The following is a 15,005-nucleotide window of genomic DNA, read 5'->3' as shown; positions in this document are numbered from 1 at the left end:
AGACTCACTTTTTTAAGGTTATGCCCTTTTATTATAAATAATAATAAGAGCAATATACATTGAATGGCAATATATTTTAAATGTGTTATAAAGACTTAACCCTTTAGGGGTAAAGTCTAGGTAGCAAATTATTAATAAACAGTTGTGCAACACATTCACCTGGTGTTTTCCCCTCTCTCCATTAGCATCAAATTTAAAATAATCAATAAGTTATTATAACAATTTTTTGGAAAATACAGATAAATGAAATCAATATTGAAATAATACAGGAAGTCAGATTTCTTAGTGGTATTATTGATGATAAACTAAACTGGAAACCTCACATCAAATATGCTCAAAGTAAAATATCCAGAAATATTTCTATATTGCAAAAAGCTACACATCTGTTAGATAAAAAAGTACTCCACATTCTATACTGTTCCTTAGTTTTACCATATATAAATTACCGCACCGCGCTGCAGTGGAAACAACTACAAAACTACACACACACCACAAAAAAGAGCATTAAGAGTAATTAACAAGGCTCAGTACCTGGATCATAATAAACCACTATTTATACAATCAAAATGATTCAAACTTACCGACACTTAAACTACAAACAGCTCTAATAATGTATAATGCTATAAATAACCAACTACCAGAAAATATCCAAGAGAAGGAAGTTAAGAGCTACGTCATTGTCAAACAGATGATTAGAAAGACAAGAAAACGTTTCTGTGCTTCTGCCTGTGAGGCGAAGCTTTGGGACAGTCTGAATGTGGAGCTTCAGCAATGTCCAAGCATGAAACAGTTTAAACCACCGTATAAAAATATGATTATAGATGAATATCATACTTAAATAATCATTATTACTACTACCATTGTTACCATTTATTACCTTTTATTTCACTGTACATTGTATTATTGTTTTAAGATGAAAGTCAGGAGGGTTTATGGAATGCACTTTATTATTTAATGTATTTTTGCTTTTTCTCTTCACTTTTTTTGATGTTGCTATGAATTACAAATTGTATATGAAATTAAGTATATTTTTCTGAGTGAATAAGAAATGATGGGAATAATGTTGCAGGAGTAGGGGTGGGTTAATATAAGTTATTACTTCTGCTCACTGCTTTTTTTTATGAGAAAATGGACAGTAGAAATATTAAAATAGATTCATAATAATAATAGTAATAATAATAATAATAATAGGAAAGTATAAAGTATTTAATTTTACATGCAATAACAGACATCGCACCTATATATCTTTTAAATATTAAAAAGATTTTAAAATTTAAAAAAAATGTATAAATAATTTTAGCACTGTAAAACACTGCATTATGTTTCCCTTAGGTACCTATTAACAAAATAGGTACCTGCAGAGTTTCCTGTAACAATTTTGTTACAGGAAACTCAAGTTATTTATGTTGTCAGTCAGTCAGTCATTTTCTACCGCTTATTCCATAGTGGGTCGCGGGGAAGCTGGTGCCTATTTCCAGCAGTCTATGGGCGAGGGGCGGGGTACACCCTGGACTATTTATGTTGTCTTAAAAAAAAAAAACTATTGTTTACCTGATTCCTAATAAGCACAAGTCTTTTGCAAAAACCCGACAGGCTTTAATTAAATTGTAAACTCTCCTCTCTGCTGCTCTCCAGCTGTTTTTCTTTCAGTGTGTTCAAATTAAGTTTACTGTGTGCACATGTTTAATAGGATTGCCACAGAAAGCAAACCTGCCGAGTGCAAGCATGAAAAACAAAAACGGGACTGAACAACAATGGGTAGGGTCAGGAGGAGGGGGCTGGAGATCAGGCTGGAAATGTGGAACCACTTAAGGCCCAGAGTGCACACAGCCTGCAAAGGGTTAAAGATGGCGATGGGATAAGTGGAGCTCGTTTATCGCAAATTTGACAGTGGCAGTTAAATGTTGAGTTTTCCCTCCAAACTGGCAGTCTCTGGAAGCCGACGAGGCTTTCTGCTCTCCTCACCTCCAGCTTCTCCTTTGCTCCTCTTGTTTACGACCGCCTGTCTCCTCATATCAGCCCTAAATCATCCTTGTGAAACAGGACTGAGGAGAGGACGATTCTCTCCTCTGTTTCATCGCTTTCATTGCTGCTTCAGGCCTGCGACCTTATCTCCTCCACTTATTTCAATTCCATCCATCCCATTCCTTTAGCTTTTCAAAAAACCTTTCGCCTCCCCCCTGCCTCGTCTTTCTTTGCGCCTCATTGTGGAGCTAAATTTCCCAACCTGCCACCCCTGGAATCCCTGCAGATGTCCGGAGCCTGGCACTGAAGCGGGCGCTTGCCAGCAACCCAGATGCATTTGCAACTCTTTGCCATTGTGATGTCCTTGTTTTGTGAGGTGATCAGGATGGGGTCTGGCGTCATGCAGAAGCAAAGCGGTGAGTAAAAGTCAGGGAACACCAGGGAAATGTGAACTGCTCCAGTTTACACCAATATCTGCTGATATTCTAACTGGCTTCCAGATAAATTAATTTTTATAAAAGTTTAAATTAGTGTATTCAAAATAAGAACAACTGTTTTATATTCTGCATATTCATAAAATCCGATGCCACTCTGCTATGAATAAAAATCTGAATTTATCCTTTTTCTTCTCACATTACTCTGTGGCTGAGCGGTCGCTCACTGTTAAGCTGTGTGTCGGCAGACTTCTCCTCATTCTGAAACTCTCCTGAGGTTTAGATTTGAGCCTAATGAGTCTTTTTTTCAAATAACTGCAGCCAGACAGGTATGTGGTAACCCTCGCGCTCAGCAGTGCCTTGTATTTCCTCAAGAATTTGGTAATAATGGAGAAGAAGCCAGTCTCAATCACGCAACTTTTCTACCTCAATCAGCCGGCCAGAAACAAAATATTGAATGATTATTTCAGTTTCAGCATGAAGCCTTCAGATGCAACTGACAGATTTAAACTTTACATTAAAATACCTTATTAATAACACAATTAAATACATGATGTCGTGCAAAGTATTATAAAATTTATTTTGGACAAATTCCCAGATGATGACTTTTAAAAGTTAAAAGCTTAAACAGGTCGAAGCATCAACCTCAAAATCCATCTATTTACCAGCAGCAGAATTACATTGGTTTATTTTCCTCTTCTCTGCCATCTGCGCCTTATATTTTCTACTTTTTAACATCTTTTCAAGTTGTCCATCTGGACTTGGTTCCTTTTTGCCTCTTAAAACAAAATCTGAGCAACAGAAGCAGAAGTAGGAGGAGTTTTGTATTTCAGTGTGAAAGCTGCAGTGCAGAGGTCAGAGAGAGCTGAGCCCATTATTCTGTCCATCAGGGCTGGTACTCTGTTTCTATGGTTACTGTAGGTAATTGCGAGCATCTGTGGTCATTTTTAAAAGAGAACAGGGAGGAAAATAATTGAAATTGTGGATAAAGGGCTGAAATGTGCTTATACTCAATGCAGCACATTGAAAAGCTTTTTGGTCACCGTTAGTGTAAAATATTGTATTAAGTTTGGATTTTTTGAGAAGCTGTTCTAAAAGTGACATTTTTTGAAAAATAATTTATTTCAAATTAATTGATCTTTTCAGTGGACAGACATCGCTTCTGCAAAAATTAAATGTGTCTAAAAGCACATTACAGCTCCCTCTCTGTTGTTTATCAAACATAGATAGAACCAAACTCTAAAAGGTGTGGGAACCAAATAAGTACACCCTTGCTGCGTGTCAACACAGTGCCATAGTGGAAAGACATATCAGCAAGGACCTTCGATAAGAAAATGTTTTGCCCATCAATTTAGGAAAATTTATCTGACCATCCACCCATTTTCTATATCCACTTCTTCCGTACAGGGTACGGGGGAGCTGGTGTCTATCTCCAGCAGTCTACGGGTGTGAGGCAGGTTACACCCTGGACAGGTTGCCAGTCTATCACAGGGCAAGACACAGACGACAAGCAACCATGCACACACACCCATTCACATGGGTGTGTGTGCATGGGGAAAAGGAGCTGTCATTACTTTTGTCTTATAATATTTTGACTTTATTTTCGTAATATTAGTCTACGACTTTATTCTGGTTATTTAAAAAAAGATGACTTAGCTTGGCCATAATATTCCATCGTAATTTAGAGAGACCAATTAACCTAACAGTCATGTTTTTGGACTGTGGGAGGAAGCCGGAGTACCCAGAGAGAACCCACGCATGCACGGGGAGAACATGCAAACTCCATGCAGAAAGACCTCCGGCAAGGAGTTGAACTCAGGACCTTCTTGCTGCACTGCACCAAAGTGCAGCCCAATTTAAAGGACTATTGATCTACTATTTAAAAATTCATCACGCCAAAGCAAATAAAAGAGCAAGATTAACTGTCAAGCACGGAGGTGGGCGGCTAATGATTTTTACACCTGATCATCTTGCAGTCCCTGAGTGAGTGAACTATGAACTCATCTGCATGAGGTATTTTAGAGTCACGTGTGAGGCCATCTGTCTAACAGATGAAGCTTTATCCAAACAAGAGGACCATAAAACAGCCTAAAATCTACCCTGGAATATCTTAAAAGAGGAGAATGTTGTAATGACCAGGTCCAAATTCAGACCCAACTTCATTAAAATGCTCATGAGGGATCAACATAGAGCAGTAGACCTAAGAATGTCTGCAGAACCTAAAGAACTGAAGCAACCTTACAAATGAGTGGGCTAAAACTTCTCCACAACGACGTGAGAGACTAACAAGTCACACGGAAAATTAATACGGAGAGGTTCTTTTTTCTTCTGTTGGATCGAGGGGTGCACTTAGTATTTCACACAGCTCTTCTCCAGTCTTCCCATTTGTTTAACAAATAATTATTGTGGAATCTGTTCCCGGGTTTGCATTAAAAAGAGCAGGAAGAATCTGAGGTAAAGTGGGAATCAGAAAACATTCAAACAATTTTTTGGTGAATAAAACAAAACAACATTTAAAGCACGTTGATGCGAAAGTTTTTTGTCCTGTAGGAAATTTTCGCCATAAAACTAACAGATCATTTGTTTTCAAATATAATAAAGAGCATCACAGACGTGTTCACTTGCAAAAGGTAATTAGATTAATTGAAAAACTATTTTATTAAATTTAATCTATAAAAGAAAACAATAAGAATCAATGAACATTTGAAATAATATTCAAGATTAAATATGTTGTCTGTATTTAATTTGGTATTTTGAGCTTGTGCAGGAATAGTCATATATATTAATTAGGGGATTAAGTACACCTATTGCTAGTGAAAATATCCGGTACAGTCGGTTCGGTGCGCACATCTACCGAACAAATACAGCGCTGTTTTATACAGGTGTTGTGCGAAATTCTGTTCCCCTGAAATATTCTGTTCCCTCTGTGTCGGGAGCGCGCACTGCAGCCAGAGAGGCGGATCCGACCGTCTTCACAGCTTTTCTGATCGGTTTGTCGGTAAAACGACGAAACGTATTTATGTCAATGTTGTTACTTCATTTTGAATCAACAGCTCCTAGAAAAAAGAAATAAATACAAAATGAACCTGGTCTTGTGAGGTTGTTTTTGCACAGTTTCGTGTTGTTTGTCTTTTCCAACTTGTGTCATGTTCACTTTAACCTGACGGACATCAGTCAGCCACCAACAAGTCGTGTTTATTTCTACTTTTTTATTACTGATATGAAACAATGGATGCTCACTCTGTTGGCTTCCTGAATAGATGAGAGTGTAGCTTATTTTTCTGGTAAATCGCGTTCTAATGTAAAATATGACAAAATACTGGATTTATATACTGCTTTGATAATGGTACTGTCTGATGTTTTGTTTAAAATAATCAGCTCTAGTATTATTTAAGTACTTTACATATTCCTATATTAAACATGTTGTCCCTGTCATGTATGAGAACATATTTCCTCTCTTTTAAAAAGAGTGGAAAATATTTATAGGAACATCATAGAGGAACACAGTATTCCAGCCTGACGCTTACACCTCGTAATGTTTTGTTGCCCCATGGGACAGAGATTAACCAATCACCTTATATTTTGGGTTGGTCATTCCTTACATTTTACACAACTATTCTTGTGAATGTGGACACATTTACTCTTTATTTGCCAGAGTTACAGGGGGGAACAGAATATTTCAGACAGCTGAAACAATCAGTTCCCCCTCTATAACATGGGAACAAAATAACGTACAGGATTCACGGATGTTACATTTAGTGCATTTTGAGACTTTGGGTCTTTTCTTCCCCTAGTTACCTTATACAAAAGTTTTGTGAAGAAAAATATCAAGCTTATTTTTCTAAATGTAATTTATTGACTTTTAGAGAAAGTCTAAACAAACAAGCACACCACAGCAGACACACAAACCTAAAAAGAACATGCAAAGCACTTAAATGTGTTTTCTGTTGGTGGGCTTCCCACACATGCCTGATGAAACCACCTCAGGCATATCTCACATTGGATCTAGAAAAAGGACAAATAATATAAGGCATTTTCAGCAAAAATATCTGTTTACAATTATAACATCCATTCATTCCTTCTTATTCCAACTTCGGTCCGCAGGAGGGCAGGATCCTATCAAAGCTTGCTTACGCAAGTTAAAATTACAGTTTAGGTCCTCTCCATTTAACCTCCTAACAATACATGTGTGAATAATTCTAAAATGTTGTTACCCAGTTCAAGTCCGTCTCTTTTCCATCTCTCCGCAGAAGTGGCACAAGTCTTCCACGTCATCTGATAAGAATAAATGTGAAGTATAAAAATATAGCTATATATATACAGTTTTTCTTGTTTTTGCAGATTCACTCTGCAAATCTTTTGTGATTCAAAGTTTGTTTGTCTGTGGAGTTCAGTGACTTGCTTCAAGATGCAGATCTGGTTTCTATTAAACAGGATGTGTTAAGCACAAACACAATTTATTCAGGAGCTGTCTATGAGAATGTACCACGTTTGGACATAATTAGTGATAAAAGTAGCATTATGAAGTTTAATAACAACAGAAAATATAATGGGTGTATTTATTTATTTGTGGACAAAAAGGAAAAATGTTCTTAAACAAATGTTATTGCAGACCCTATTGTCAATGTAGTTATTTTTGGCTAAGTATTCCTATCTTTGTAGCAACAACTGCAAACAATTGTAATCGTGATAACAATTAATGCAAACTTTAAAATGAGAAACTTTTGGTAGAACAATACTAGATTTCTCACCACTGTTAAGGAGAAGTTTCACAGCAATGTCAAACCTGAAGCTATTAACCGCCTCTGTGGAAACAGGGAAATCCACAGCCTCTTTTGAAAGGAGTCTTTCTGCAAACTGACATATAAAGCCTTATTTAATGGCTTTAAATTAATAACAAAGTTTAAATGTTTCAAAATATACATCATAATCATACATTGTGTGAAAATTTGTATGGACCTTCAATGCATATACTCCACATGATGTACTGTCCTGTTGTTTGGGATGTTTGACAGTATCACATGTCCACCTTGACACACTGCATCCCTTCTTTCTCATAAATGCCCTGTTAATATAGGTATATTAATAAGAAGAACCGTCATCTGAATTTAATGCTTAAGTTAACGTTTCATATCTACCCATAGCTTGTGATTTACAAACATTTTTGGATGTCTTGCTTTGACTCCCCCAGTGGATCCAAGGTAGATCACCTATTAAGTGTCAACAGTCTTCATGTGGTTTTTGCTTATGACATAACTATTATATAAGATATTTTTAAAATATAAAAACAAATTCTTACCACTAATGTCCAGTGGTTGTGATGATTATTAATTCCCAGAATTACTACATAATCCATTGGGTTCATCTGTAGTTTTAAAAAAAAGCAGTAAACATGTTTTGATGTCACCAACCAAAAATGTATGTTTAGTAATACAAACAATGTACCAAGATTAGAATTTGCTCTAAATGCTACAGCAAGACCTGGTAATATATATTCAAGAATAAATATCACAACTAATAACACATTATCTTATCATTGATTCAAAACTGTTATTATCACATGGAAAACTCACACATAAACACATAGTAGAATGCATGAGATCTACCTTTAATCTTGGACTTTTTCTTGCCACATTGCTGTCATTGCAAATGAATCAATAAAAGCAGCCTGACCTGTATTCTGGATGTTGTAATCCTTCACGATTATAGCAATAAATGCATTAACAGACTGCAAATGTATTAAAAGACCAAAGATTAGCAAAATAATGTAACAACTTTGAAATTTAAAAACAATATAACTGAACTTTTCCTCCAAAGTATCTCGAGCCTATAAAGAGCAAATGTTTCCAAATTCACAGGAGTTGTTGTCCACGATGAGAGGAATAAACACAGTGAAGGACTTGTTGAAAAAAGAATTTGTTGCCATGTTATAGAGGGGGAACTGATTGTTTCAGCTGTCTGAAATATTCTGTTCCCCCCTGTAACTCTGGCAAATAAAGAGTAAATGTGTCCACATTCACAAGAATAGTTGTGTAAAATGTAAGGAATGACCAACCCAAAATATAAGGTGATTGGTTAATCTCTGTCCCATGGGGCAACAAAACATTACGAGGTGTGAGCGTCAGGCTGGAATACTGTGTTCCTCTATGATGTTCCTATAAATATTTTCCCCTCTTTTTAAAAGAGAGGAAATATGTTCTCATACATGACAGGGACAATATGTTTAATATAGGAATATGTAAAGTACTTAAATAATACTAGAGCTGATTATTTTAAACAAAACATCAGACTGTACCATTATCAAAGCAGTAAAATATCTTTTATAAATCCAGTATTTTGTCATATTTTACATTAGAACGCGATTTACCAGAAAAATAAGCTACACTCTCATCTATTCAGGAAGCCAACAGAGTGAGCATCCATTGTTTCATATCAGTAATAAAAAAGTAGAAATAAACACGACTTGTTGGTGGCTGACTGATGTCCGTCAGGTTAAAGTGAACATGACACAAGTTGGAAAAGACAAACAACACGAAACTGTGCAAAAACAACCTCACAAGACCAGGTTCGTTTTGTATTTATTTCTTTTTTCTAGGAGCTGTTGATTCAAAATGAAGTAACAACATTGACATAAATACGTTTCGTCGTTTTACCGACAAATCGATCAGAAAAGCTGTGAAGACGGTCGGATCCGCCTCTCTGGCTGCAGTGCGCGCTCCCGACACAGAGGGAACAGAATATTTCAGGGGAACAGAATTTCGCACAACACCGGAACTCATGCAGAAAGTGCGCAGCCCGACGTTCTGTTGCGCAACTTCAAAAAGTGACACCAGACAGGACTCCCAGCTATCACTAAACTCTGCTATTTGGAAACACGAAGGTTTCTCATGCAGCTACAGCTGAGAAAGAAAGGTGGACCGAACCAGAACTTTATGTCAGCGCATGCATCTTAGGTACGAAGCTCTCTTTACCTGAATGTAAACATCACTGGTTCTGAAGACAAATCAGCTATAAGGTCCAAATGGCTACCTGTAGCATCCAACCAGCACAAACTCCTTAAATCATATCCAATGGAAGTTCGAGTAATCTCCGTTAATAAAAATGGATTTTCCCAACAGCAGCCCATGAGGCATTCAGGTACAGCTGGGACACATTGTGGTCTAAATATCAAAACAACTCCAAAGTGATTTAAACATGTTATTTTCTCAAATATGGGCACATTCTTATATAAATGCTAAACATTAGCACTGCCCGTTTTTAAATGGTTATATTGTTGTATAATTTATCTATTCTGTTCATACTAAGCTATGCCTGCTTATACTACTTTATTCAAAAAAAATATGCAACTGCATCTCCAGTCAGTTCTACACTTTCCACTTTTTAAAGTTTTAAAACACAATAAAATCAAATTAATTTCAGACGTTAAAAAAATATTATTTGTTTATTTTATCTAAAATGTACTGAACCGTGACTTTAAATTCTCACACTTTCAAATTCTTTGGAAATTACCTAAAAACTACCCAGAGCCGGAGGCACTGCTAATGTCTTTCCACCCTGGCGCTGTGTTAACACACACCTGTATCCCAAAAAGCAGCGAACTGCTAATACGTACCTGGCTGCTACTCTCCGCCATAATTCCAATCAGCTTTTCCATGACTGTATTGGCAGCTAGTAAGAATAGATCTTCACAGGCAGTTCTAACAAGCCACCAGCCATCACTTGGAAAAAAATGCTATTTTAAATCTTTATCTGACATTGGCACTAGGTAAACTAAATTTCAACACAATTCATCAAACTGAGTACTGAAAAATTGTTTTTAGAAACGACACATTCTTTACCCGACTGTAATTAATTGCCTGCGCTTGCAGGAAGGTTATTAAACATGCGCACAGTGAGTATTATTTTAACACCAACCCAGCCAGCTCCTTTTTCTTGTTAATATACACATTCTGGTGCATTGTGGGAATTCTGTTCCAACTGCACTAACGGCTCCTGATTGATGTTACAGACAGTCTAACCTGAAAGTAAGTTAACACTTTTAGCAGCACTACAGCGGAGGGCAAACTAGCCAAATCGTTCATTAAATAGCCTGCAGTTTCAGAAATATTTTGTTTTGACTATGCAGGGAATTCAGTTTTAGGTTCAAATTCTTTCTTAAATGCCAGCCTGTTTTCCTGAAACCCTGACAGAGCTCGTTACACCTGGAGCTTGTTAAAAAAAACAAACCCAGAGCAATCCCATGCAAGGTCAAGGGTCAGGGTTTTATGCTACCTAAACCTGCAGCTCCCCTGAAAGTCCTTTAAGTCTCCAGATCTAGAGCACATGTGCGAGGAGCTGCCTTTAAAAGACAGCCCGGTTGAGACCTCAGCGGTTGTTCTAAGGAAAATCTGCTCTGAATCTTGAACCTTTTCAACATATTCGCCATCTTTTTGAGCCCAGATTATTTAAGCATGTTCCGAACACATGATGATTAAACTTTGCTTCATAAAGTAATTACAGCTCTGTGCAAAAACTTTTGATTCATTTCTCATTCCCTTGTTAGCTTTAAGTAATTCACTATTAATGTAATCTTGGATTAGATCAGCCGTTCTCAGGCTTTCTGAGTTTTTTTTTTCTCGTTCCTTTTAGTCAGAAAACAAAAAAAAACATAAACTTTTAAACTCAGGCACATTGTTGTAAGCATTCTATCAAATATATGTATTCGGTTTTATTTTCTTGACCAATAAATGCCAAAGATCACTTTTACAGGACACCAAAATGGAGGTCTTAAACTATTTATTTGCCACATTCTAGTTTTTTTGCCTGAAATTGTTAATTCCCCTCAAAATAGTTCAGCACACCAACCTGAAATATTTTGGAGCTGGGAGATTTTAACAGAATATGGTTAAAATAAAAGATTACAGGGCCTGGATGCCTGGAAGGAAAATATAAAGACATGAGAACTAAGAAATAAGAACACAGTACTTTAACTGCGGACTGCTCTGTCCTGCTTTGACTTATTCTGATAGGTTTGGACACTTTTTGTTTGTTGTTTTTTTTTTTTTTTTAGGCTGCATAATTTCTCTGATGTTGCTCCCTGATCCCAGATAGGGAAAACCTTTCCTAATCCCGGTTCTCAGGGCCTGCTGTTCAACATCTGGCCAAGCAGTGGTGTGTAATGTCAGTGGTCAAGTGCTGACGTCCTGCATGTTTTAGATACTTCCTGGTTCCACACACCTGAAATAAATGTATGGTTAATTAGTGTGCCTCTGCAGAACTTGATGACATACTGGAGAGACTATGCTCTTTAAATCAATTGTTTTGGAGCAGCGTCACATCTAAAACAGGCGGGCCTCGAGGACAGAAGTCAGACACTCGTTTGTTTCTTTTACTTTTATTTTTTTTATCTTTTACAGTTCCTACACAGTATTCAAAGGTATTTTCCATGTCTAGATAAATATGGGAAATTTAGGATGGAAACATATTTAAATGTATAGATTTGATTCATTATCCCATTGTCTAAAAGTTGCCATCTTTCTGTCACCCGGTGTTTTGTCCGTCATCCATCTGCCCACCTATCCATTTGTTGATTCTCCTGTTGGCACATCTTCCTTCCTTCCTTCAAGCCTATAGTTTTTGCAGGTAATATGTTTGATGCCTGAACACAGCAGAAATATCTGCCATAATCATTTTGTATTCACATGTTTAAAAAACTATTGGTTTGAAAGGACTGAGAGCTCTGGAAAGTTGAATCTGGAAAAGCATGGAATTTTGATGTGAAAAATGTGTAGAAATCAAGGCTTTAGATCATTTCCTGCTCTAACACACATTCCACAAAGAATTTAGTCACTTCAGCATCTTGTTGTCAGGTTCTGCAGAGCCCTTTTAATTAATTACCCATAAAATGAAATCTTGATGCAGAGAAACGTCTGAAACCTGCAGGCTTGACACACGGTGCAGTCAGTTTGTCATCTTTCGGCTCTGGCGTGGTTCAGACATCTGTACTGAATGTGTTACCAACTAAGGAGTTACTCTCCCAAAAGACACACCATGCCAGTATAATTTCTTACATTTTTATGTTGCTGCTCAGTTTAAAATTTGCATTCTTTCACTCACAAATCTACCCATAAACATATCATAGAAAGAGGAATGTGCTTGTTTAATGTATTCTACACTCCCCGCCCCTACCCCTGTTTTGGGTATATGCATGATATTCTGTTTTCATAAAGTTGGTCACACTCGCATGACATCTTGTCATAGTCTTTTCAAGATGTGTGTTGGCATGTGTGTTTTTCTTAAAATGAAATACTTTTAGTGCAGCAGAGTGAAATAAAATTAAAGAGGAAAGATGGCTGGTTTGATGGAGAGAAGTTCAAACCTGACCAAATTGTGGTGATCTTTTTCTTCAGCTAGACCACGTCAGCATTTCACTTTTCTTAGTTGCTTTTTTTTGTAAAATATATAGACATGAAGAATCTCAATGTTTTGTGCTTTATGTCTGTAATATTTACATTTTTCATCATTTGTAAGTAGTTTAATGAGTAATTTAGTTGTCAAAAATTATCCCACAACTGTCGTAATGTCATGTTTGGCGAGAAGATGGACCTGACCACGTACAACAGAACAGGTGTCTAGTGTTGAAGTTGAAAAATTTATACAACATTTATGAAAACAGGGACAAGAGAATCTGGGAAGAATCTATTGAGATCAAAACAGGAAGGGGAAGGTAACAGGTGAGGCAAACTGGTGAGAATGTAGTGAAACTGAATGGCTTTTACTTCCTGTGGGGAGGTGATCAATGACACAACAACCAGGTGGGACAAATCAGGAGGATGCAGGGCAGCTGGGTGAGGACCTCAACACAGGAACAGAGGGAAAAAGACTAACATTAACAAACACAGGATCTGACTAAACCAAAAAATAAACACACAAAAAATCCAAGCTAGAACAGAACAAAAGAAGTACATAAGAATCACAAAGAGTAGGTCAGTATGGAAGGCTGTGAGGGACAAAGAAAAGTAACCACAACTCAAAATGATCCAAAACGAAACCAAAGAGACCAACAAAACACTAAAGAACACTAAGAGATTTTTTCTACCCGGTTTCACCCCCGATTCCCAGTTGGGAAAAGTTTGCATCAGACTGTAGTCTGTAGCTACAGACTGATGTTGTTACAGTCAGTCAGCACAATAATCCGTTAGGCTTAGAGGATCTGAAAACTGAAGTCCGCACGGGTGAGAGGAGAACCGAACAGACCTCAGTCGCAGTAAAAACAAACCTGTTTGAATTGCTTTGAGTGGAAACTGGCTGCAGTCGGGTAGTATGAACTCATCGCCAACCCAACTGCAAACCACTGGAAAGAAGGAGCTAGGATGAGATTTTTAATGACAGATGTATTTAATCTTACATGGAAAGTGTAAAGTACAACACACAGAATTCATTGTACTGTATTAGCCATGTTTCATTGTATTTTAATATCATAGATGGTGGGCCCATAAATATCCACCAACTTTACTCTAAAACAGACTGGGGCACGCACATTTAAACTTGACTAAATCCAGCAAAGGTTTTTGAAGAAAATCCTCATTTTTGTAGCTGGGATTAGACAAAAAATATTTTTCAAACAAAAAACATAGAAAAGATTCGACCCAACAGTTAGCAAATTTCATAGCTTTCTTTTATTAAGTTAAACGTCTGAGACCCACATTTGGACCTACAGTAATTAGTTTATTTGTACTTTATTTTATGAAAAAAATTGGATGTTTAATTTATTGCTAAACAGGAAAAAAGAAAATAATTCACAATAAAATTGGACTAATTGAAAAAACAAAATGACCTCTGAGTACTTTTAACTTTGGCCCACGGTGCAAATGGTCGCCCTCGCCAGAGTGCCCACAAGAGTTTGATGCGTTCAGCTGGTTGTAGCTGCTTTGACTGATGCTACTGTCTCTGATCGCTCGTGTTTTCTATTTCATATTATATCCAGCAGGACAACGATCCATCTTCCCATCAACTCGTACCATCTTCCCTGTCCCTGCTGAAAAGAAGCATCTCCACAGCATGATGCTGCCACTACCATGCTTCACTTTGGAAATGTTGTGTTCAGGTTTATGTGCTGTGTTAGTGTTCCTCCATGACTTTGGTCTCATCTGGTCAGAGCAATTTCCGTTTGCAACATCAGTTAGGTGGATGCTGCTAACCGGCGAGCGGTAGATCTTTCTCCTGGGAGTCAACTGCAGGAGGCTATTTTAGACTTCTCCTCAGTGAGCAAGAGAGTCACTTCTTTGTGGTTTCTGGTTGCGAGAGGGAAGGTTCTGACTGTTGTTTGTGCTTATGGATCAAACTGTAATACAGATTTCGAAGCCCTCCTGGAGTCTCTGGATGGATGGGCGGTGTCATCAGGGGATTCTCTGTTATTCTATATTCTATATCCTGGTTGACTTCAATGTCCATGTAGGCAACGGTGGTGTTACCTGGAGGCGAGACACGTCCTGTTTTTTTTTGGTATTGGACCTTTGTGCTAGGCTTGGGATGTGCATAATAAACTCCAAGATCGAGGACAAAGAGGTTAATAATAGAACTAATAGGACAGGTTCCAGTTCTTAATAAGGTCTGGTTCCAGAATTT

General features: G+C 37.3%; 1 protein-coding gene across 2 annotated transcripts in view; it reads left to right on the top strand.

Annotated features, from left to right (window-relative positions):
• The first annotated feature begins 1,834 nt into the window (after positions 1–1,834).
• Positions 1,835–15,005, top strand: part of rspo4 (R-spondin 4) — a 51,706-nt gene continuing 38,535 nt past the window's right edge. The window contains exon 1 of one of the 2 annotated variants that reach the window (XM_047347821.1): positions 1,835–2,381. In XM_047347821.1, coding sequence (XP_047203777.1) covers positions 2,297–2,381 — 85 coding nt within the window. In that variant the 5' untranslated portion in view covers positions 1,835–2,296. The remainder of the gene's footprint in view (positions 2,382–15,005) is intronic. The other variant, XM_047347822.1, reaches the window with a different exon arrangement.

Source organism: Girardinichthys multiradiatus, chromosome 20 (genome assembly GCF_021462225.1).
Source record: "Girardinichthys multiradiatus isolate DD_20200921_A chromosome 20, DD_fGirMul_XY1, whole genome shotgun sequence".
NCBI classification, from domain to species: Eukaryota; Metazoa; Chordata; class Actinopteri; order Cyprinodontiformes; family Goodeidae; genus Girardinichthys; species Girardinichthys multiradiatus.
Note: the sequence above shows the minus strand (reverse complement) of the source record. Positions and strands in the feature narration are given on the sequence as shown.